This window comes from Rhamphochromis longiceps, linkage group LG15 (assembly GCF_057381845.1).
Source record: "Rhamphochromis longiceps isolate RC_006_pf linkage group LG15, R_longiceps_female_GT1.1, whole genome shotgun sequence".
NCBI classification, from domain to species: Eukaryota; Metazoa; Chordata; class Actinopteri; order Cichliformes; family Cichlidae; genus Rhamphochromis; species Rhamphochromis longiceps.
The window spans coordinates 4,048,399-4,074,518 of NC_140571.1; the positions used below are offsets into that span (position 1 = coordinate 4,048,399).

The window sequence follows — 26,120 nt, forward strand, 5'->3', positions numbered from 1 at the left end:
GTGGATTCACATATTAAACATGGTCCAAAGTTTCAATTAATGAGGTCAGTGGATGTACAATTAATCGCTGCGACCCATAAGCTCAGGCTTCAGACGGCTCTGCTAGTCTGCTAGGTTTCCAATTCTTCGGCCCGGCTGATATCATCTTTCCTTGCACAGTCGATGCCTGCACAGCCGTAGCTTTTGCTCTTGATAATAACACTTTTTTAACAAGTTTTTTCAGTGCTCTACAAGTAAGGTAGAGGTTTTTTTCCAGTTGTGAAATAAAGTCAAATCTTTCCTAGAGAAGAAAGCACAGGAGAACAATGCATACAGTTTGTTCTACTGAACCAACAAAAGCCAAAAGCCAACACCACAGAGGACGATTTGCTCAAAGGAGACTGGCATGAAGCTGGATTACTAGCTAGCAGCCAGGTGTGTATTATCTGATCATCAGCAAGTGTGAGCGCTTCTACAAAAGCAGATGTTTTGGTAGACTACTGGTCTGGAGCACTCAGGTGAGTGTTAACACAATGAGCGTGCAATGCTCAGAGATACAAGAGCTACATCTCAGACTCTGCAGGCCTCAGTTAGCATGTTAAATGTTAAAGTTCATGACAGTACAGTTAGTAAAAGGCTGAACAAGCACAGCTTTTTTTGGAACGGGGTCCAGGAGAAAGCCTCGTCTCTGTAACAGAACATGGCAGGATGGTTTAGGTCTGCAAAGCTGCCTCTCGACAAACCACATGGAACAATGTCTTTTGGACAGACGAGAGCAAGGTGGAGATGTACGGCCATAATGCACAGCACCCGACATATCAGCACAAACACCTCATACTAACTGTCAAGCATGGGGGAGGAGGGGTGATGATTTAGGCCTGTTTTGCAGATACAGGACCAGGGCACCATGAACTCCTCTGTAAACCAAAGTATCCAAGAATCAAATATGAAGCCATATGTCTGACATGTTGGCTGAAGCATAGCAGCAGATCTAAACAGAAAAAGAAAAGTATTAACGCGTTGCAATGACTCAGTCAAAGTCCAGGCCTCACCCTGACTGAAGTGTGAGATCGCTCTGCATACGCAGATGCCCACAAAGCTCAGTGGACCGACTCAGCATGAAGAAGATTGAACAAAAGACAAAGCCATGCAAGAAACAGTAATATTTAATCATTGTTACTTCAAAGAAAAGTGAGCTTTGAGGGCGTCTGGCCTTTAAGAGACAGGAGCTAAAACACTGAAGTCCATGAACAGGGGGATGAAATGGATCAATCAATGGATGAAATGAGATGAAATCATGCAAAGCCATCCTAGTGAAGATCCAAAACAAAAATATGGGGCTGGAGATGACTGTAGCAGATTGCTAATTAAATCCAACCATAAAGGAACTTTTTAAATATCCTGGCATGTATGCACATTGTAAGAGTAAGATGAGAAGACCGGCACTGCTCTCATGTCAGTATGGATAAAATAAGGCTACACTCTGCAGTTCTGTTAGCTTGGATTAGCTCACAGACTGGAAACAGCTCTCCTGCCTCTGCCAGAAGGTAACAAACTGCCCCTCAGCACTTCTAAATCTTACTAATTAACAAGTTATATCTTCTGTTTTTTTGTGTGGATTAAACAATTTGCAATATTTCTTGCAATTATGTCCGGAGCTGTTTCTTGGCTTGGATGAGAATCTTATTGCAGGCAACGCTGGTTCTTAGCTTGCAAATAGAGAAACACAATTCAGTCAAATCCCACTTATCAACCTTTTTTTTTTTTTAACTCTTTCTCACAAAATATTGAATTATCTATAGAGCACAAAGAAGTTTGTAGGTTAGGCTTAAAGCTGACTTGTGTGCAATAGTGTTGTCCAGGCCAGAATGTGAAACAAAGAGATTTGCAGAATATGTCCAAATCAATAGCAATCTCGCCTGCTCTGCACCTTTCAAGGATACTTATATTTGTGAAGAAATGCCTGTGGATAAGATCTTTGCACTGGGAAGACATCTGCCAGTGCTCTGAATAACAAAGTTGTAGGCTTGGTACGCTTTTGTGTTTTTCCTTCTACCTTTGAGTCACGGCAGCTTTCTTCTGGCTTTTCGTCCTTCACAGCTCCCCGGTTGATCAGACTGGAATGTGGATCCAGGTGTTATTCTGATGTTATTCAGATCACAGCTTGGCCAATAGCACGTCAGAAACCATCGTCAGAACCACCTATCATTTTAGCGATGGTCTTCTCATTATTATGACAGCGCAATAATGTGGGAAGAGGGGGAATAATGGAAAATCCCGAGGAGGATGATAACGATAAAGAGAAAAAGTAAAAACAGGCTGACTGCTGAATTTTCAGGTGTGGTTCAGCATTTTCACTGAAAGGATAAACACTGAAGGTTTCCTTAATTGGGGAAAAAAACTACCAAGTATATAATCCAAGTAGTTGGTTTTATGTTTACATGGCCATACAGATGAAAAGAAAGCATCGGGAACCAAACTCTGGCTCTGAAAAATTAAACCACTCGGGCCTGACTCCTAGAGCAAGTTAGTCGCCACAAACTCCCTCATTAAAATGCCCTACTTTACAACACAAACAAACACAATTACAGCTTAGCAGAGAAAAATGGTTTGGCAATTGTGTCGCATTATTAGGGCCAAAGGCACTGTGAGTTAAAGAGGAGTGCCAACTCGGCTGGTAGCTATCTGCTAGGCGTCATCCTAGTTCGGTCAAATCAGTCAACTCGACCTCTGGACTGGTTTTGTGGTGTTAGTGCCACTTGGAGCTTTTATAATACAAACTGAGGAACAGCATGGTTTGTTGTGTGATTCATTGTATTAACAGACCATCCGAGCAGTAGTTGCTCCAGTTTTGGTGGGTGACTGTGTACAGCTGGGAATCACCAGACACCCCATGATACAGTCTTATCAAAACACTTCCCTCACAATATGATGATATTATTGCAATAATCCAACAACATTAAGTTCTCTCACTTCAATAATTTTTCAATGCAAAAATAAAAAGAGATCAATAAACCAACACTGCCACTAAAACCTGCCATAAATGATACAATGAAACAAAGTCGGGTTGCTGTCAGTCTGAATGGGGTCAAGTCAATTACATGCAATTGCTTTCCAACAATAAAGCAACTGACTGTGATAAATAATTGAAAATTATTATCATTTGCTGTCCAAACAGACACAACGCAGGAACTCCAGCAACACTTAAAGGGAAGAAGAACAACTTTATTGACTGACCAACGCGTTTCGGCTTGTGGCCTTCATCAGGGTAGCAAAAAAACATTCAAATTAACCAATCACAGCTTCATTGATAAACCAGCTGACATATAACAGGTTGGTATTGGTTAACTGGTTAAGTCATGTCCAAGTAAATACTGCACTAGATCATTAATGATGAAGACGGGGGGGAGGAGACGTAATCCCTCCCCCCCGTTTGTAAGAAGAATATTACAAATATACAAAAAGACCCATAAAATGATTACATTTAATTAGAAGTCAGTGCAGCAGTTAGATTAAAAAACAAGAGGACATCATAACATGGAAACATTCTCTCCACGCACCTTGGAAGTAGGCGAAGTTGTGCCAGAAATCTTTGCTGTCTAAATAGCGACAGATATAGATTACATTTGTGCTAGTCGAATTTCCTAGACAGCATGTTCAAACACCTTCAAGCTCAACAGCACAAACAGACCACTATAGTACTGGCATATATCGGTAAACCACCATCCGTCCATCCTTTCAACTCAGTTCGATTCAAGTCAATTCAGTTTTATTTATCCAGCACCAAATTACAACAACAGTCAAAGTCAAAGTCAACTTTATTTGTCAATTCTGCCACATGTACAGGACATACAGAAAATAGAAATTTCGTTACTCTCAAACCCTAGATGAAACAGTCACCTCGAGGCACTTTATCTCGTAAGATGGAGACCCTACAATAATAGACAGAAAACCCCAACGATCAGACGACCACCTATTGGTCGGTTGGGTGTGAGGGGAGGGACAGGACATCCCTCCATCAATCTATCCATTAATCTGGAACCTACCCAGCTATTATAGGGCAACCTGTAATATCTGGCCACCTTGCAGGTAACCTGTCCAGGGTTGCCAGTCCATCCCAGTGCAACAGAGACAACCATTAACACTCACATTCCCACCAAAGGCTAATTTTGAAGTACCAGTTAACGTTCACAGTCTTTGGACTGTGGAAAGAAGCCATGCAAACCCAGGACCTTCTCTTCTTGCTATGAGGCAACAGAGCTGCAAACTTAACTTATAAAACTGATTGAGTCTGGTTTTATGCACGCTAAGAAAATATAAGGTCTCATAGTAATGTGCTGTGTAACACTGCACTGATAAAGAAGGAGTTTAAGATTTCGACAGGGTAAGTCGAGCGCATGAAATGAAGTGAAGGGGTTCATCTGGGTAGAGTTGTGAGAACACTGTTGCTAGGCAACCAGGCAGCCATAATTGAGGCCCAAAGATATCTTGTTGCTCTCTAATGTGATAGTAAGATGTCAAAGAATAAACGAATGGATGCATATAAATGGTTAAACTAATACTTTTGCATTTTGTGCCGTTTCCACTTTAGATTTTACATCGCAAATAAAAAGCAGTCTAAATACTGATGCTCTGATATGATGCCTTGAAAGAAAAGCGTGGAGGTTTTCAGGGGCTAATTCTCTTTCAACTAAATTTATTTGACAGCACAATGAGGAAGAAGGACCCTACATTTGGGAATATCTGAGAGAAACAGGTCCGTCATCAGACAAAAGTTGATGCAACAATGGCGACAAGTCCCCTGAGGACATAACATCCCTTCACTTTTTTTTGCTGCATGTGTGAATCTGTGACAAACACGCTGTGTGTTTTCACCTGTCTTACCTATCATGGGCGATTCGATGAAACTCCAGGTGTTGCTTTGCGGTACGTAGGACTGGAGCACACCCGCCGAGCGCCCGGCCTCATTCACACCTCCGAACACGTAGATCTTCCCTCCGCACACGGTGGCTGCGGCAGAATGGACCGGCTTGGGGAGAGGAGAAACCGTCTCCCACTGGTTGGTGATGGTGTCGTACCTGAACGGAAACAAAGACATTTTCTTAGGCTTATGAAATTACCCATATAGTCATTTCACCTTTTTTTCTAGTTAATAAAACAGATAAAAGAAGCAGAACTACGCGCAGGTCAAGGTTTAGACTTGACTGATGAGCAAAGTTCGCGACCCCGCTTCTATTAAACAGCTCCAGGATGAGGAGAATTACTTATGAAAACCCCTGTAACACCCAGCAGTCAGTCACTCATTTACACCCACACACGCACACCAATAGTTTACAGAAACGCTCTGATTTTAAAAGTTCCCACTGCTCTGAATTCACAGTGAAATGCTCAATTTGGCTGCAGGGCTGACAGATATAATTAGCAGAATGCCTACACCACCAGGGAAGATGAAAAAGACCAACCATTACGTACAATGACAGCAATTAAAGCAATTACACAAAACAACATATGTTGGGAGCTACAAAGCCATTAGTCTCTAGAGTTGGGCTGTGTGTCAGCACTGAGCTTTGGACCTTACTCGCTGAGCCCTCTTTGGCAGAGACGTCAACGCGGAGCCTAAAACTCAGCCGACCCAAACAGACACAGCCAGATGAAAGGGCCTGACACAAAGGGCTGCATGAGAACAAGACGCTGGCTTATTGGATTGTGCCCTTGTCAGAGGTTGAGCGTGTGCGTTTTATATGTATATTTCCCCACATTTGCATTCCTGTTTGGGCATGTGTGTGCGTGCATGCGCCACGCGGGTGTGTGTTTTTGACTTGCGGCTCCATTAGCGCGGTGTGTTAGCAGCGTAATCCCGTGTCCATGGGCCACTGATCAAAGCAGCCGCGCCGACAGCCTTCCAGCTGGAGCGGGCCTCATTAAAGAGGCGCAAACGGATCCAGGATTTGTGATTAAAACACGCATCCATTCAGACTAAAGCGAGCCTCCGTAATCAAGGTTGCGTCTTTGTTGTAAAGAAAAACACCTTTGTCTGAAAACCGGGGGCAGAATTCCCAAGACAACAAAATCTTACACTTGAAGCGCTTGAGTGAATATTAAAAGTGCCACACTTAAAAGTCATTTTTAACTCCAGTTTTCTCACTGGGGTCAACGACCTTCATCACGGCACAGGTGTCTTCTCCCATTCATACAACATACAGGTGTTTGTTTTAGCGTACGGATGCTTCGCCACCGCGGTCTGTGCAGCATTTGAAGTCAGGCTGAATTTAAATGACACCTGGAAGCACTCATTGCAACCACCTTCCTGTGAGAAGGCTGTTAGATAAAGTGCCAGAGGATATGGGTGAATTAGCCTTTGGGAATATTCTCGAGGTCTGATAATGACCTTGGCAACAGCTGCCGAGAGGATGGGGTGGGTTTAAAATCGAGTGTCAGTCTGACAAAGTGGTGACACAGAAGCTGCTCTAGGAAAGGTGGACTTGAAACACTCAAGAGTGCCAATTAGCACTTTTCAAACACTCACGCTCACACACTTGCCCGAATCAGGTTGAGTAACCGAACCCCGCTGAGATAGAAGGACTGGCACGTGGTCATTCCCCGGCAGATGTAATTACCCCTCGGACCACATCGGGGGAGGTTCACAAATTTAAGGGTCAGATGCTGCTGAGTGATGCTGATTACGGGACAGACAAAAGTCACACGGCACTGCTGCAAACAGCCGGTTTCCATATTTCTGCACATAATAAATGTCTCGTGGCCCGCGGTGTCGCAGTTTTGGTTCATTCGTATAGCAGACGCAGTTGGCGACCAGCTAGTGAACACAGTGGCTGCTAAAGAGCCAGATAATAGCCCTGGGTATTATTGTAAAGGGAAAAACATTGCTAGGGCTTGGAATAAAACATTTATGCAATTATATTTTTACATATTTTGAAAGAAGAGATAATTTTTCCTGCAGCACTTTATCTGATTCCAATTCTTGCTCTTCAAATATTCAGACGATTAGAAATACTGGCTGCATTTCTCCAAATTCAAAGCTTTAGACACAAAACAGAAATAGCTATAATGCTGAATAAAAACTGCCATTCTGACTTCTTCAGATAACGATGTGCTCATCACGTGAGACCCAGTATCTTTCAATAAGAAGCAGATTAGGGAAATGACCTTCAAATCCCATTAATGTAAACACAGCACAGCTATCATCCAATCAGAAAGGGTCAGGAGTTGTAATAAAAGGGAACACGTGCAGGTCAGAAGAAAGCCGCCGTCTCGGGGCTGTTTCGCAGGTTGCAAATCTGATTGAATTCATTACGTGTGTGATTCACCGTCAAGCATTTAATGTGAACCGTGACATGAGGACTGACACTAAAAAGACTCGAGAGTGGGTGTATATGGTTCGATTATATCTCCAAGGCAGAGGAGCCAAAGCAAGGAGGGAGACACTCTGTCCTTCTGTTTCCTCTTCCCTCAGTCAGACAGAAGCTGTTTTCATCGTCACTAAAGACAACGTATGAGTTTAATCATCGACATTCTGCGCTACATCGATTGCTTTCTTTAAAAAAAAAAAAAAAAAAAAAGTGTTTACACACAGACTGATCACCGCGTGAAGCCATGTAATCGTCTGTAGCTCTTGACAGGGACTGTTTCATCACGCAGGGACAATCATCTTGAAAATGCAGCTGCGGGGTTACAACGAAACAAACAACGTGGGATTGTGTTCCTTTATGTCAGGTTAGAGACAGAACGAAAGACTGATAGGAAGGGCAGGACGAGGATGTGAATGAAAGAAAGAGGCCAGGCTTTCGAATGCGTAACGCGGATAAAAATGACAGGCTGATGCTCGCGGCGCGCACCGCGACTAATGCGTCAACAAATCAGCGTTATAATTTCGTGTCACCCAGGTGCGAGGCATCCCCGCAAAGTGTGATTGTGTTCCCACATGACCAGACTGCATGAGAACCATTATGTTTGATAACAACAGGTGAATCGAGACGGATGCCGTGCAAAATATGCAGCCGCAGCTGCCGCGTTTGCTCACGACGATTGGCAGATGGACGTGCCATTTCTCCACCTGTCTGCAGACTCTACGTGGCGATCCGACCTTAATTAATTAACTGGTAATTAATAAAATTGATGGGGGGGGGGATAATCTGATTGACTTATCGGCATACAACCTGGTTATTGGTGGGTAGTGTGCATGTTTACTGGCTACACTGCATTTTTCACCAGCGACAAAACCAAAAGGCTGGAGTTATTTTTATTCCCTATTGGACAATTCCATCCGTCTCCAGCATTTTCCAATTTCCCTAACAATCTGTGGCACCCAGCGCCAATCCTAGTCGTTCTTACAGACAAAGTAAATCTAACAGAGTAATTTTCTAACACAGCTTGGTACTTCACTTTTTAGCCAAATAGAACATTTACTGAAAACCATTTTTTTTTAGGGTGGCAGATGAATACATATTAGGTCCCTTGATGGTATTTAAGGCATCAGGATGCCGTTGACGATGTTCACTAAAAATACTGGAAACTACAGTGCACATGTTCATCAATGATATCAAACTATCCTGAGCAAAAGCGCTGCCCTGCAATGTGCTCTTAATACTGTTTGAGCTGTATGGTACAAAGGAATGAACAATATGAAGAGATGTTATACACAGACAATACTTGTCAGACTGTTTGTTAGTTTTATCCTTTTTAAAATAGAATCAAGTCTTTATTTATTTATTTATGTCTTCTATAAGACTGATTTGGCACTTCAAGAGAATGCCGAAAGATTAAACCCGTTTCCGTCATCTTCAAAAAGCTGGAACGTGTGGTGGACGTGGGCTTCACCAGCTAAGACTGATGTCATTACAGGCTGCTGAGAAAATGCAGTACATAAGAAGATATTGGCCCTCAGGCCCTCACTTTTTAACAATAACTCGGAAACAAACATCTGACTCACAGACCATAAAAATGAACCAAATGCAGCCTGCCGTCGGATTTGCTCAGTGGCATTACACATCTAAAGCCTTGTGAATATGTATGTGTATCTGTTATCTGCGTGCGTGTGCTCGCCATCTTGTTTCCTCTGATTATGGAACAACATCAATGTGCTATAGCATCTAAGAATAACATCAATCGGTAAGTGTGATCTAATGTGACACAGGAATTCATGCCATGAAATGTATCAGAGGCAATATAAAATATGGACGTAGCCACAGCATAATGACACACTGCTTCTGGACTGTGCATTGTAGAGCTTTTTAAGAGGCCGTTTTAGAGCAAAATTGATCACAACTGTATTTAATTTTAAATCTTGTAGCGCCAATAATAGAGAGAAAATCCCAACAATCAGACGGGCCCCTGTGAGTAAGAACTTGGCGACAGTGAGAAGGAAAAACTCCCTTTTTAAAGGAAGAGAGTGAAGTGCAACGTTGTATCCATAGACAGATACCAGATACCTGCTTATTAGAGCTAAATAACATGCAAATGAGATGCTATACTGACTAAAAGTAGAGGACTGATATCTTAGATGGACTGTTGGAACAAATACCTGCACAGCAAGTTATGATATTTATCAGATAGTTGCATTAAAAATGCTTCAAAAAGACACCAGAAACACGCTTCCACTTCAGTGACTCTTATTAGCTGAGGGCGAAGCCTAGCTGACAGCGAGGGGACTGTGTCAATGACCACTGATCACTTGGAGCAGCCATGCACCTAATTAAGCTTAACTTCAAACTTTTGTAGGTTTTAAACAGGTAGGCTGGAGATAGTAGCACTATCAAAAAGGCACCAGGCGGAGCTGGAGGCGGTGAAGATGCTCAGATTTTAGTTGGGTTTGGGACAGCTCAGCGATGCAGGAAGGCGATCCACTGTGGCAACTTCTAAACGGAGCAGCTGAATGAAAAAGAGGAAGGTTATAAAAAAAAAGTTTTCCCCTCATTAATTTATCATGAAAGAGAAAATCGGTAATAGAAATGAGAGATTTTTTTGTAGCACCAGGCCTCAAAGACGTTTAATTTTGCTTTAAAGATTGGCAGGTTGATATGGGAGCCCGTGGGGACTGATTCCCATTTGGAGTCAACGCTCAGTGGCTATTTGAGGAACTGCACCTTTTAACACTTCCCCCGTTGGCCTAATTTTTCATCATCTGAGGTCGCTGCTTGGCTGTTGCAGTTCATTTGACAACTGACACATTTGGTCTCGTTTGTACCGCCTCTGGTTAATTTGGAAGCTGTCGACCGGTTCCTGCCTTTTAATGCTGACCACACAGCCTCCATTTCTGACCACATGTCCATAGACTAGCTGTCTCCAAAACACGCAAGTCATGCAATCTAATCATCAAGAAGGCGCCCAAGGCACTGGATCCAATTCACTAATGTAGTTAACTGGAGGGTAGTGGGGATGATGAACCATGCTTTTCTCCATACTTGTCTCTATTTTTCACACACATGCGATAAACCTTAATGGATGGGCTGCCAGTCATTGAGATACTGACATGCATCATTTCCCCCGAGATACAAACTACAGCGTTTATAGAGTGAGGAAAAGTGAGTCGGGAGGAAAGGGAGGAAAAAAAACCTTGTTAGGATAACAAAACCACTTGGGCTCTATACACCTCAGCACTGACAAAAAGATCCATTAAGAGGCAGAGGAGTGCGTCGTGCTGCAGTTACAACTACTCTGGAATCGCACACAAACATGGACTTAACAATGGCTACAGTATCCTCCACACTTGCTATTAAAAGCCTTGAGATGCAAACAGCAAGTGGTGGAATACAGTGCACAAACAGGAAAGGCATGATAACAAATCCTGCATTTACTCATGCTGTTAAGTATGCTTAAACCATACAGGTTCACAGCAGCGTAACCTTAAAAAAACTGAGCGTGCTCACTGGAATGCAAAAAAAAAAAAAAAAAAGAGGGGAAAAAAAGCATTTATCGCCTGCAGAGAGGAGCTGATGCTCTAGATTATATCAAGCAGCAACTCGTGCCCTTAAGTTACAAACTCACATTAATCCCTGCAACAACTCCAGCTATCTTACTCTCATGAACACAGTCTATCGTAGTCTCTTCCCACTGCCCCCACACACACACACGCACCACCAAATGTGCACTCTAATGTGGATTTCAAAAACCTGTGTTAGTCATGTGAGTAAATCCAGCTTGTTTGTAAAAGAAAAACCGTCAGTTTGTGATCAAATCAGCGTGTCACGCTCTTCGGGGTTTGAAGGGATTTGGCAGTTTGTTTTCACTTAAATGTCTCTGCAAGCATTGTCTGGGGGACGCATTTATTCATGCTGATAATCTCTCAGAACTGCACTTCAACAAAATGATTTTTTTTTTTAACATTTGTCCAATATAACACAACATATAGCATTTACCGCAGCCTAGAGTTTTGAATAAGCAGCATGCTAAAATGCAGACACAGGGTGGCAACCATAACTAGCTCATTCCACAGAACAATCTGAAAACCTCAGAAACAGCTGATTTTTTGTCCAATATTATATTTATCATGAAAAATGTTACCTTCATACTACTGATAGTTTCAAAGTTAAATAGCAGGGGGTTTAAATTTGTCACCTTGAGCCCTCATACCTTCACAGGAATCAAATAATTGTTTTTCTATAGCTAACTTAGTTTCAAATATGCGTTATACTGTACAGTAAGGATCCTACAATAATACAGAAGAAACCCCAGCATTCAGACCAACCGCTACGATCAAGCACTTGACGACAGGGGAAGGAAAAACTTCCTTTTAACAGGAAGAAACCTCCGGGAGAACCTGGCTCAGGGATGTAGAGACTGACTGGGGTGAGAGGAGGGAGTATTAAACCAAATCCACTGCATAAGCACTGCATGAAAAATGTAATACACCCTTACTCCTTCAATAAGAAGTAAAAGGGTGACTAGCAGCTAGGTGCCATGTTTACATCATATTTATCACATGCATTTGATTAATTTATAATCAACAAGTGTGAGCATTTTTCTAAAAGCAGCAGTTTTGGCAGTTTGCAGAGCATTCAGGTGTTATTACAAAATAATTAAAGACAATGGCCACAAACCTCGAGCCATTTCTGCATTTCAGCTTTGTTTTGTTCTGTTTTTCTTTATCTCAGGTTGTATTTACCCAACTTTAAGGCCGGGCATAGTCTACCGTATTTTCCACACTATAAGGCGCAGTTAAAATCCTTTAATTTTCACAAAAATCGACAGTGCGCCTTATGTATGAATTCTGGTTTTGCTTACTGACCTTTTATGTGGTACACAGCGCTCAAAATCTAGAAAATGTCTTAGTACTACTTTGGGAAGCTACGAAGCTGCACCGCTTGATGGATTGTTGGAGGATTACAGCTACTGTAGTCAGGAGCCTCAGGGAGTAATCTGGGTCCAAAACTTCAACTTCAGGTCCTAAAGTCAAACAAATACTGCGACATCACTGAAAGTTAAAAACTGTCTAAATTCTTTTATCTTTAATAAAATGATCAGTGTTGCTGCTTTACCAGGTGTAACAATTAAGTTTAACATCCAGCCATCATGAAAACAGAATTTATTAAATTTAACAGAGTTAGAAGTTAGCAGGAAGTTAGCTCGCTAGCTTCCACCTAAACATGATATAGCATGTTCTGACTGAGAGATTTCTGAAACAAATTCAAACGTACAGCTCTGCTATCACTTCCAACATAAATAAAGACAGAAAACTAAACAGCAGTGACGTTTGTAGGGCTACTGAAGTTGGGCTAACTGGTATATGCTACGTGATCGCTAGCTACACAGCTATGTTAGCATAACATAAACACAGTGAAGCTGGAGGATGAACGCTAACTTTTTTCCACTCGATAAAAGCTAATGTGAGGGTTCCTGATGGTTAGAGACAAATACAATCGCATGGCAGGATGCTGTAAACGGACCAAACTTCAGTCAGGAGAACAACTGAGATAATCCATCCACAATACGAGGTTAGTCATTAATAGAGCAGCTGCGAGAGAATTTAGCATTAATTAATCAATGGTATGGAAATGGAGGACTCAAGAAGAATGAGTTGAGTAAAGTTTGACTTATTTGACTGTTTTGTTTCGCTTAATGCTCCTTATGGTCAGAAAAATACAGTAGATAATTTTTTTGTAACGTGTACTTTCTTTTTACGATGACTGTATTTTAATTTCTATAACAATGACAGAAACAAGTACTGGTATAGTTGATATTTTAGATTGCTTTCTGGTAGTTCACTGGATAAAACTTAAGAAAGTGTGATATGTTCAGCTACCCAACCCACATCCATACAAGTTGTAGCACATATAGCACTCCTTTTACCTATACCCCGTTTAGCAGGTGGGAGGTTCACCTGCAAAAACTCGAGCCTTGAAGCATGCAGACTTTAGCTTTTCATTCAAATAAATCAACAGAGATATATTTGCATGCAGCGACATATGAAGCAGCTGTTTGATTAGTATATTGCCACTGGAACGGGCACAAGAAGAGAAGAAGAACAGGTGTGTGAGAGAGTGTCAGTCTCTCATAGCCCTCTGTTTCCTGTCAGAAGTTATGAACCAAGAGCTAGTGATTTGGCTCGAAGAATACAGGGCTGCTCCAGCCTGAAGGGCTTTCAGAATAATTTACACAGAGATATAGGCATCATTTTCTCATTAACATTTTTCACATTTGCCAAGACTGTTTATTAGCAGCCAGGTGGTGAAAATCTCAAGAGCACAACATAAATTACCCTTAAGAGTCCAGGTAAAGACCAGGTGTGCATGTGGGCTGTTGTTAACAGAGGAAGCTGCTGTTTGTGACTGTGGATGTTCATTTGAGATCATTCAACTGTGACTTCCAGCTTCTTTGCATATGTGCTACAGCCTCATCCAAATTTAAATGGCTATAGAGAGGAAATGCAATGGAAAAGGGGTTAAAAAAAGAGGAGAGGAATCAAGTAGAGAAAGGTAGTAATATTTTTCAGATTAATCTGTCTGTGTGTCTGTCTATCAAGTCAGACGACTGAGGCATGGAACCGTGAACAGAGAGAAAACATCCATTTTGGAGAAGAGGAGTGAGAGTGGGTGTGAGAGCACAGAATGAGAGTCTATCTGTGTTGTGTCAGCTGCCATCTGTGTGTCAGAGCACATCACAGAAACTGTAAGGCCTGCGCCCACACCTCCAATATCACCCTGCTTTCTGTTGGCCACCAGCACTCAAACATCCCTTTCTCCAAATCACAATCTTCTTGTCTGACTTGCACTCTTTGCCTACATTTTCCTTGCACCAGGACACATGTAGAAATTTAGCATCAATTAACCCAAGGAGGCTGTCTTGGCCACATGTTCGCTGTGGGTATTTTAAGGTCTTGTACTCGACTGCAGCTGCACTGGAATTGCCTCACAAGGATTAGCTGAAGGTGACACTGAGGTGGTAGGTCTGCGTCACTTAATCCTGAAAATAAAATTCATTACTGATGCATTATGTGGCTAATAAGGGACAAATGACTTTTAGATAAAGATGCAGTCAACAGTAATCATTGAGAAATACTAAATAGATGCATAAGTCTAACATTAATACAATTATTCAGTTTTCTTAAAATAAACACGTAGCCTTCAATGTGCCAAGAATAACACAGACAAACCCCATCTTTTGCTAGCTCTAGTTCACAAAAACACTACTCTACACAAATTGTCAGACATGAAAACAAAAACAGCGGCATTGTGACAACTAATTTGAACTCGTTTGTATGCACCTCTATTTCCCGTGTTGATTTTCTCTGCATGTGACAGCTGTTTGTATCTGTGTGATCTCTCCCCAGGTTGCTAATCAATGTCTGATGGTGAAATCCGCCGAGTCCTACCTTAGAGAGCTCAGCACCCTTCACACATATAAATGTCTGGTTATAAGAACTCTATAGAAAGACCCGCCCAAAGCTTCAAGCAGACAAAAAACACAAATAATCGTCTGTTAAGGCAGGATAGTAATGAATACTTAACACGTCACCATCAAAAACGTCCATCATTACTTGTGGATTAGGCTATGTGTACTTCCTAAGTTCTTAGCAGCAAGCTACAGTGGTTTTGTGTTGCGTAAACCTGTAAAACCTTAATTAATGTATCAACATATTATAGAAAACATCTGTAAGTGCAAATAAACTCACCTAAAACCCGTAGGAGGAAAATCCTGAAGCATCACAAACTAAATGCCCAAAAATTTCAGTGGCAATATGTTTACAGCCAATATCCTATCGATTTAATAATATTTTTTAAAAATTAATTCATGTTTCAATGCATGCAATAATGTACGGTTTACATTTCATGTTGGTATTCATGTAGTTCATAATGTGTGAGAACTATCCTGCAATTACGCTAATGCTTTTGTCACTCAGTCTAACATGAACTGCATTAAGTTTTGTAATGTGTAATTTCTGCAAAATCTAATCTAACATCTTTTATTGGTTATATTATAAAACATAATTTTGAGGACCATTTTCTTCATTATTTTCTGAATGAGTCCCTGATTGCGAAGCTAATGGTAGTTTAGCCTGACTGCACTTAACAGTTAGCGGCAGCTGGGAGTTACCGCGAGGAAAAATTAGCCTCAATGTAGGGTTGTCAAAAAAGAACTGATACTATTCATTAATAAAAATGAATGTCGGATTAGATACTCGTTTGCCACAGTGCTGTCTTTGGCTCCTCCAGATGACAAACATCTTCACACAGCGCCGCTGCAGCGCTAACAGCTGAAATCGTTGATGTTCACAACACCGAACGGCACTTTATGAGGAATTTCAAAAATATCATCAAATTATTAAACACTAATCATAAGTATTACCTGGCAGCACACACGTTAATGTTAGCTGTTTAACTGTTAGCAATTACCCGATTAAGTCATTATTAGGGTAGCAGCTAGCGGCTATGACTAACAGCGCGATTATGCTAGGTTACAGATCACAGGCAACCAAATTGGAGGCTGATGACTGGATGATCTTATTATACCAGTGCTACCAGTGTTATTGTAGTTTTGTATTTTCTTATTGGTTTTTTGCTTTTTTTTTAAAATTCCGTTTAGCTTAGATTAGCTTCCAGAGTGGGATCGCTTGTTTCAGTTTAGCTTTTTATGTATGAAACTGTTTTAGTTTTTATTAGGATCATTGTTAGTTATAGTCTTTATTACCTTTTTATTTCTGGTAAATGCCAGTGACCACATTGAGGAAAATCAGTATAGCTATTACAATATAGCATAGAAATGACAGCTTACTGTTTAGAGCCAACTGGACATTTTTGGTTCGTAATAAGCAGCAACCTCCAGAATATGTGGAAGTATCTAAAACTGCAGTTTCTGTTGTAGCTACTTGAGGACGGCTATAAAAAAAAAAGACCACAATTTAAGCATGAGAGAGAAATAATTAATGGAAATTTGTGTCCCTATGTGATCCCTTTAGTCATCCGTGTGACCTGCCTTAAACCTAACTGGCTCTTGACCCTCAGGTTAAGAACCACTGATTTAACCTCTGGCACGCTAGCTCATTCATGGACTCCCAGATCTTCCTCGTTTACTTCAAGGGCAGCAGTGTTTTGCTTGTTATTTACTCATCGTACACACATCTGACAGATTGTGTATTACGACATCTGGGGATCTGATGGAGTCTTGCTCCCGTATGATGGACGGCCTGGAAGTGCTCATTTGACAGACTGAAGTCAAGGTCATTCAAAAGACACCACGTACACAACACACACTTCACTGCCATCACTGTAGGAGAGCACACACACACACACACACACACACACACACACACACACACACACCTCATTAACTCTGATGGATTACAGAACATTTTAGGCTAATAACACAGACATACTTGTACACACCATGCATAACTGCACTCACTCACACAATCATACACACACACACACACACACACACACACACACACACACACACACACACACACACACACACACACAATCATACACACACACACACACACACACACACACACACACACACACACACACACACACACAGAGCAGACTATGGGAGTACATACAAACACAGATGGACGCAGACCTACCACCTCAGTGTCACCTTCAGCTAATCCTTGTGAGACAGAGCAATCCATCCACAGGCCACACAGATTTAACCATAATCCCTGAAAATGAACTCATTTGGAACACAAGTCTGTTTCCTCAATGCCTCGACGCACAACTTGGCAAGATACGCGTACACACATACGCATTGTGTATGTAGATAACCTACAGATATGCCGCACAACACTCCTGTAAATGGAAAAGGGCACCTTGAAAGGCCACCAGGAAGAGAAGTTAGGGAGCGACGATAATAGAGAGGGTGTGCACTTTTTCAGTGTCTGTATGTGTGTGCAGACGCAGATTTAATTGGATGGGAATGTCACGTAGGACGGGGGACATGAGTGCTGCCGGTGCTGTAGGTCGTACACCAATTACTGCTCCGCACTCTTCAAAACTCGATGGAAGATGGAAGACTGACACCCCACTTCATTACCGACGTAAGCCCCCGTGTTGATAGCAGCCAAGTAGGGCAGCGCTGTGCTGGTGCAGGGTGGCGAGTAGTGGTGCTAGTATTAAAATTAACATCCAAATTGCTGGGGAAAAAGTCGCCGCAGCCAAAGCAAAGTTTGGTCACCTTGATTAATTACTATTATTACTGAATCTAAGAGATTTGAAAGTTTAAAAAAGGGTAAATTTAAGTGGACTAGTGAAATGAAAATAATCCCCCCAAAAAACCCACCAAAGCACGTTGAGTGTTCTTTACTTTTTATATCCAGAGCCTACAGCTATTATTTGTGTGCAGTCTGTGCCTCTTTTTTCATCTACTGTTTAGTATTTGATAACATACAGGTGCTATAATAATGTGGGACGGCTGTGTTTTCACTGGAGTGCTACATAGAAAGCACTGTGATAGGAAACAGAAATGCTTGTGTGAATGAGACGTACTGCGTGACGCTCTTTAAGTGCTCCAGCAGAAAAGTGCTACATAAGAACCCATCCATTTACCATACAGGTGAAGATTGTGACTCATCCTGTCCGTCCCTTTCACTGACTAACACTGACTTACAAAGGGGTATTTCTCCAAACTGAGATTACTACGGCGTATGATGATATTTTTATGACTGCAGTGTGTTGTATTTATATGTCTATAGGAGAGTACTGTGGGTTTTATCTTCTTCTGTCAACACCATCCTTAGTAAGAAAAGTGTTTATAGCTTTAGTATGTGTGCTCTCGGTGAGATGCTCTTAGCTTAAAAAGAGAAACGCTGCATACTCATCACTGCCCCTGGAGGCTAGAAAGAAAATGATGCATGCACTTGAATTGTGCACCCGTGGTGAGTGAAATTATGATTGCCATTGCTGGTATCTTTATGCCTCTACACTCTGAAAAAGGCACAAATGCGTGTTGGTATATTTTTTTGTCTCTAACTCAGTGAAATTATGGCCTTTTATTACATGTTGAAAACAACCTTGAGTGCTAGGACCTGGATTTTTATGCCATGCTTTAGCTGTAATTCTATTTTCTTTTTTATTGTTGTTCTCATCCAGAAGCACTGGTGGTTTGAGGGACACCTGTAGTGCTCCTGCTAGTCTCTTTTATTAAAATCAGCTAACAATGTTGAGTTGGTTTAGAGGTGAATATGTCGTGTATTATAAGGGGGGAGATGATTAGCCATGTAGCAGGTGGTCAGATCTCAGGGGCCTATACTCATTTGGTTTAGAATATCATTAAATGTTTTTCTAATGATTTTATTTCATTCGTTTTCTAAACTTTGATTCAGTGTAGTGTACAGTTAGTTTTGTGACAATGACAGGGTTTTTGTGTTTGCACTTTTTCCTCTGTGCATCAACACAGGGCATTTTTTTATTAAAATCAGTCATAATGTGATTGAAAGCACGACTTTCAGCTTTGATTCAAGAGGTTTAACAAAAGTATCAGATTAGGAATTCAGATTAACTTTGACAGAAAGGAGAGTATGGAGAATAGCAGTGTGCCATATCATAGTGTCTTGTACATAAATGATGACGCGGATGACGTCAGTGCGCACACTGTGTCTGAGGAGGATGTGCGGAAGTGCTTCAGGAAGGTGAACGCACGCAAAGCTACTGGTCCGGACGGGATTCCCGGCCGCGTCCTCAGGTCATGCGCGGCTCAGCTGGCTGGAGTGTTCACGCACATCTTCAACCTTTCCCTCTCTCTGTCTGTAGTCCCAGCCTGCTTCAAAATGGCCACCATCGTCCCTGTACCCAAATCCTCCACCATCTCCTCATTGAACGACTGGCGACCTGTAGCCCTGACCCCCATCGTAAGCAAATGCTTCGAGAAGCTGGTCAGGGACTTCATCTGCTCTGCACTACCCGACTCACTGGACCCTCTACAGTTTGCATACCGCCACAACAGGTCCACTGATGATGCCATAGCCCTGACACTACACACTGCCCTGTCACACCTGGAGAAGAGAGACACGTATGTGAGGATGCTGTTTGTAGATTACAGCTCAGCATTCAATACCATCGTTCCCTCGAAGCTGGACAGGAAACTGCAGGATCTAGGACTGAGCAGCTCCCTCTGCAGCTGGATCCTTAGCTTCCTGTCTGACAGACGCCAGGTGGTCAGACTGGGCAGCATCACCTCATCCCCCATCACACTGAACACTGGTGCTCCACAGGGGTGTGTACTGAGCCCTCTCCTGTACTCACTCTACACCTACGACTGCACAGCCACTAACAGCTCCAACATCATTGTGAAGTTTGCGGACGACACTACAGTGGTGGGTCTTATCACCAACGGTGATGAGACGGCTTACAGGGAGGAGGTCAGCGCCCTGACCCACTGGTGTCAAGACAACCATCTCACCCTCAACGTCGCAAAGACAAAGGAGTTGATAGTGGACTTCCGGAGGTGCAGAGAAGTACACACCCCCATCACCATCAACGGCGCTGCTGTGGAGAGAGTGAGCAGCTTCCGGTTCCTTGGCGTACACCTGGCTGAGGATCTTACGTGGTCAGTACACACAAACAAAACAGTGAAGAAGGCGCAGCAGCGCCTCTTCTTTCTCAGGAGACTGAAAAGATTCGGCATGAGCCCCCGCATCCTCAGGACCTTCTATCACTGTGCCATTGAGAGCATCCTCACTGGATGCATCACCACCTGGTATGGCAACAGCACCGCCTACAACTGCAAAGCTCTCCAGAGAGTAGTGCGGTGCTCTGAACGGATAATTGGAGGTGAGCTTCCCTCCCTCCAAGACATCTACAGGAAGCGGTGCCTGAGGAAAGCGGGGAGGATCATCAAGGACTCCAGTCACCCCAGCCATAAACTGTTCAGACTGCTTCCATCAGGAAGGAGGTTCTGCAGCATCTGGTCCCGTACCAGCAGACTGAGAGACAGCTTCTTCCATCAGGCCATCAGACTGATGAACACGTCATAGACACCTCAGCTTCACTACTGGAACTTCAACATTATGCACTCCACACTGTATATAAATGCCACTTGTTTTGCACATATTCAACTCTGTATATTTTATATATTTTATTATTATTATTATTTTATTTTTTTACTATTTAATTTGTAAAAATGTGTATACACACACACACACACACACACACACACACACACACACACACACACGTAGGAAAATATTTAGTATACACATCCAGAAATGCATACACTATTATATATTGTACATATATTTATTAGTCTCAGGTTGGCCATTCTTGTATTTTGCTCGTTTGTGTTGTTGTGTTTGCACATCTCTGTTGCTTGTGGGGCTCGCACACAAGAATTTCACTCGCATGTGCTATGCCAGTGTGCCTGCACATGTGATGTGACAATAAAAAGTGATTTGATTTGATGCATTTTTACATGATATGAATGTGTCATATTAGATAATCGATGTAGCACCATCGTGTGTTTACACTGCCTAGTGCACACAACTACAATGAGACGAGGCTGTTGACAGCAGCTGTGCGTCACGGGGAAAATAAAGGGAGCTACTTAAATAACCTTGAACAAAACACAAGGCTTTGCAAAAATATGCAAGAAAACTGTTCCTGCTACAGGTGGAAACAACAAACCTGCTCAGTGGAAAAGAAGAAGAAGGAAAATGTCATTCATTTTGTTTGCACTAATAAATAAATGATGCTGCCTGCAAGCTGCAATCACAGATAAAATGTTTTTCCTATCGTCAGAACTATCATCATCGCAAATTTACTTGAAATACTGTGACATAATTTTAAGGCTGTATCGCCACCTCTAATGGGGAAGAAACAGCTCATGGTCTGAAGCATACCATATTATCTGTCAAACATGGTGGAGTATGGCTATCAGTGGAATCAGGCCACTAGTGTTTACTGATAACATGACTGCTGACAGAAGCAGCAGGAGAAATTGTGAAGCGTGCACGTTCAGATTCAAATTCAGCCAAATGCAAAACTGACTGGACTGACTTCACAGCGCAAGTAGATGAGGGTCCAAAGCTTAGAGCTTTGCCGAGAGTTCCTCAAGGCAAAGAAATGAGATGTTCTTCAATGTAAAGTCACTCACCTGGTGTCACCCGAGCCTCTAAAAATGGGACACTATGTATAAAAACGGCTGTAATTCCTCAACAGTTAAAGCAGTTCTTATGTTTAAACCCCTTAAAGCTGGAAGTCTGCACTTCAATCACATATTGATTTCTGTGTTGGTGAACAGAGGAAAAAAAAGAAAAAAAGTCAGTTAAAACTTCAGGGCTTAACTGTAAATTGAGCCGGTGATCAACAAATCGCTATAGTTTGAGCGGACAGTGTCCTGACCATAAACAGAAAAAGAGAGAGTAGCTGTCACCCACTACTTTTTAAATATACCTTTGGAAGCTTTTGACTGGATGGATTTTTAGAGCCAGAAATTTAAATGGTTAAATGAAGAGATGCTAGAAGGTTTGACAAGCATCCATGGCCTGTATGGGTGCAATGCACAGACACAGACTGCTAACTACAGTGCTGATCAACACACTAATAGATTACTAATAAAACACCAGTCACCAAAACTAAAGTGCAAACTTCAGCCACATTATTGGTCAGTTAATTCCATTAAAACTGCTCCAAAGGCACCAGCAGCACAAACACGGATGAGTTTTCCAGTCAAATGACTCCAATTAGCAGCGATGAGGCCTAGAAGACACTGACTGGCTCCAACACCCCTGCCAATCAAAGGGGTCCTGTCCCTACTCTACTGTCCAGATGGTTGGGTTATAAATAATTTACCCGCCGTAGAGTTGTTATGCATGGAAAAGCTACATTTATCACATGACTCGTGGTGCAAACATGCTTTTTAATGCAGTAAAGTTGGCTTCATCAACATGGTTCTCAATGGCACTGACTCACATTTGGAACGAGCCACTAAAAACAGATAAATGACACTCCATGTTGGTGTCATTTTCCAGCACTGAAGGTTGCAGCTGGTTCACATCCACACCTTGCTCACGACGCTCACTTTCAAAACACAAGAAGTGCAAAAGCCAAAATACTTGTGTCAAACAGGAGCTTCACAAAGGACCTGTATTCATCAACCTAAGTTGAATTTTATCAAATTCCTGTCTGCATCTTACTTCGACAATAGATGAAGGCGTTCACACTGAGCACACTGTATATGCTGCACACACGTTCGCTGGAGAGACCTGGACAAAAGCTGAAAATAGCACTGTGTTTGTGCTTATCACTGTTTATGTGAAAACCCCTCACCTTGACCGTACACACACATGCACACACAAATACACTCAGGACAAATCTATATATAACAACTAACCCTTCCACCTCCACTGTCGATCCCTCCCTGTGTCCTGGGGAGGCACGCTGCCTGGATATTGCAAAGGTTTGCCTTGCCAGCCTATGCTTTCTAAAGGTCAGCTGTTGCTTCCTCCTGAGCGGGGACGCTGAACTGGCTGCCAACCATCATGGCAGCATCTGTCACAGCCTAACCACTGATAATTAGCCAGCAAACATTCTGCTGCAACCTGTCTAACTAGGTAGGAATTATGCAGCAAGTGCTCAAACGGAATATACGTTTTATTAATGTGTGTCTGGGTGTCTTTAGGAGTGAAAGATGGAAGGAAGTGAGAGAGGAGGGAAAAAAAGCACAGGAGCAAAAAAGGTGGGAGAAAAATGGCTCACCTGTTGGTAAAGGCTGAAATTGTCCAAAGTGCCAGACCGTCGTTTATCAGTGAGGCAGAAGCACATACAGCTCGTACTACTCATTACCTGCAGTATTCCTCACACCTTTCCCTAATACCACACCTGCCACCATTCACCAATGTTTCTCTGTAACTGTCATGCACACACACGCATGTGCACGCATGTGCACGCACGTACACACACGCAATGCGCCATCTACCTCCCTGTCTCAGAGACCCCGGTGCCCTATTAGAAGACAATGAAGAGGAGACACTGTCTTTGCTCGAGCATGTCAGACAGATACGACATCGCCGGCCTCGAAGGCCCCAAATACACCCATCATCTTCCTGCCCACCTAATCAGCACTGTAAAGAGACAGAGAGAGCAATGGGACACAAGGTGCAGAAGAGGCTGGAGATTGCAGTTAAAAGTGGAAACCGTAAGGGGGGAGGAGGAGGCACGGAGAGGGAGAAATATGAGAGAGATGTGATGATCTGCCTGATTTGGTCTCCCTTGCTTTTTTTTTTTTCCCCAGAGCCTGAAAAATACAGCAAAGTACTTCCACAGAGCTGGAAAATGACCTTGTACAGGCAGAACACTGTAAATAGGAAAATGAACCTTTCTGTAAACATCTGGAAAAACATTGCCAAAGGCCTGTTTGTGTACAAAAACTGCATACATGCGGGTATAACTTCCACATTTGAGAAGCTGAATTAGCACCTAACAAAGTGATTCATTTATTTAAAGGCAAAAAACAAAAGCAACAAAACCCCCCACAATTGGTGGTAATGCAGCCTAATTTCACTTCAGAAAGCTAAGCTGTATGCAAATAGATTTTCCTGCTGCTCTGGAATTAAATCTGAGCAAAAACACACTGAACTCTTCAAGTAAACAGTATCTGTTGTAAATGAGCTACTGCTTGCATGGGAACACGGAGAGTCATGAGAAGAAGAAAATCCACATCGACCCTTTGGGAAGGGGTCACGGGTACCACAGAGGGGCCACGAGGGCTTGTGTTTGAGCGTGAATGGAGGTGTGAAGCTGAAGTTCGATCCGATGTGATGCGCTGTGAAGTTAGTTAATCCTGAGGAGCGGGGATTTGCTCTGCGGGGGGGGAAACTGCCTCAGCAAGGGGTCTCTGGGAGCCCGTTGTCTCCCCTTCGACCACAGTGGCACGCCGCGTGGTTGCACCCCCTCAACTAACACCGTCGGCCCATCCGCTCCAAAACTAGCCCCAGGCGCCGTCTGACCCAGTATGCAGAAACAAAGACACACAGCAACACGCATGCGGACGTATAGGAGACGCAGCAGCCCGTCAGTTCATTATTTCTGTGCAGAGGCTGGAGGGTCCGGGAGAGCAGACTGAGGGTTTCTTCACACAAGCCCATTGGTTCCACTGTGACTGATGGTGCAGCGCTCATAGGCCCACCTGGGGCTGCTGCGTCTACACTCCCTCTCATCTTCTCCTGTTGGCGCTGCACTGCTAAACTCTTTTCGACTCGCTCCTCTTCTGTCTCTCTCCTCCCCTCTTTCCTGCCTGCTTCACCGCAGGGTCCTGAATGCCTGGGGCTGCGGAGCTGCAGGACGCTCTGTTGTTATTAGCATCATTACCCTGCTGGTTATTTCCCCCAAATCTCCAAAAGAGAGTGCTGTTGGGCAGGAAGCTAAAACGGACAAAGGAGGACCTCCATCTCCCAAGTCACTGTACCCGAATCCAGCCTGTCAGTATTTACATGGAATGAGCGTGCTCGCAGTGCATCTGCATCCTGAGAGTAAGAGCTAAAATGTAGGTGGCAGGATGTGTGAGAAAATGTGAACAGATTGGAGCCGTGCAAAAACAAATGAAGATGTTTTTGTTATGTGGGAGAAACCCTGCCGGACTGTGACTCAAACAGCAGCCGAAGCCTCCTTCTGCAGAGCAGGATGCAGAAGAGAGGACCTTTTTCCCGGGGACATCAAGTATTTAAGGGACTTGTCAGTTCACAGAAGACTTAAACTGTGTTCAGCGTGAGGTATGATAAAACCTCCCGCTGGGGTCTCCATCTCACTGTATGTTCTTGGTCATGCTCGAGTTGATGAAATTTCCCAAGAGCTATTCAGCACTCCTCTGTAAGGTTGTCGAGGCGTTACAATTTGCCTCCTGTGCCAGACAACATTCTTGAAATGCCCCATTATGCTGGTCGAAAGAATAGCGGCACTTAATGGAAAAAGTCAAACTTAAAATAGAAGGAGGAGGATTTTTATCAAGGGTAGGAAAAAGACAGTGGTTGAGTCAAACCAAGGTTGACTGCACTAGAGGAGCTCGGCACCCTTCACGGAGATGGGAGAAAACGCAGTCCTGACCTTCGGCGCTCAGCGACTGACGTCTGAATAATCTCTCACACACACACACACACACACACACACACACACACACACACACACACACACACACACACACACACACACACACACACACACACACACACACACACACGTAGGTGAAGTGCGGCGATGTTTCTTCTACAGCACAACAAATGTTAATGAACCTGAAAAACAAGAGACGAACAATGGAGCTCTTTCACTGCAGATTTTACAGGCGCATGCACAATTTAAAAGGTCATTTTATTTTGAAAAGCCATTAAAAAAAGCCTCCTCTCTCCTTCAGACTTGTTTAGCCAAACAGCACAACATCCCTGATGAGAAAAGCTAGTTGCTGTACTCAGCGTCATGTTGCTGGCAGTCTTCATGCAATATTAACTTGCAATAGAGCTTGGAGGACGCACAAACCTGTTCATAGTGCGTGATAAATAAAACAAAACCATCCGTGATTGACACATTATTAGACAGCCATGAATTATTCAATGTCTGCAATCATTTTGGTTTGCCAAAGGATCAACATGCTAAGAAGCATGCGGGCCCGGGATACCTGATTGCAAGTTAAAAGCCTCCCGAACTCAACGGCTCCCACCTCTAAAAGTCAGTCAGTCATTAGCACAGATAGCAGAGAAAGGAATA

The 26,120-nt window shown here is 42.9% G+C and overlaps 1 protein-coding gene across 3 annotated transcripts in view; it reads right to left on the reverse strand.

Annotated features, from left to right (window-relative positions):
* klhl29 (kelch-like family member 29) overlaps positions 1-26,120 on the reverse strand; it is a 259,109-nt gene that overhangs the window by 13,053 nt on the left and 219,936 nt on the right. For all 3 annotated transcript variants that reach the window (XM_085381923.1, XM_085381924.1, XM_085381925.1), the window contains one exon: positions 4,864-5,057. In XM_085381923.1, coding sequence (XP_085238049.1) covers positions 4,864-5,057 — 194 coding nt within the window. The remainder of the gene's footprint in view (positions 1-4,863; positions 5,058-26,120) is intronic.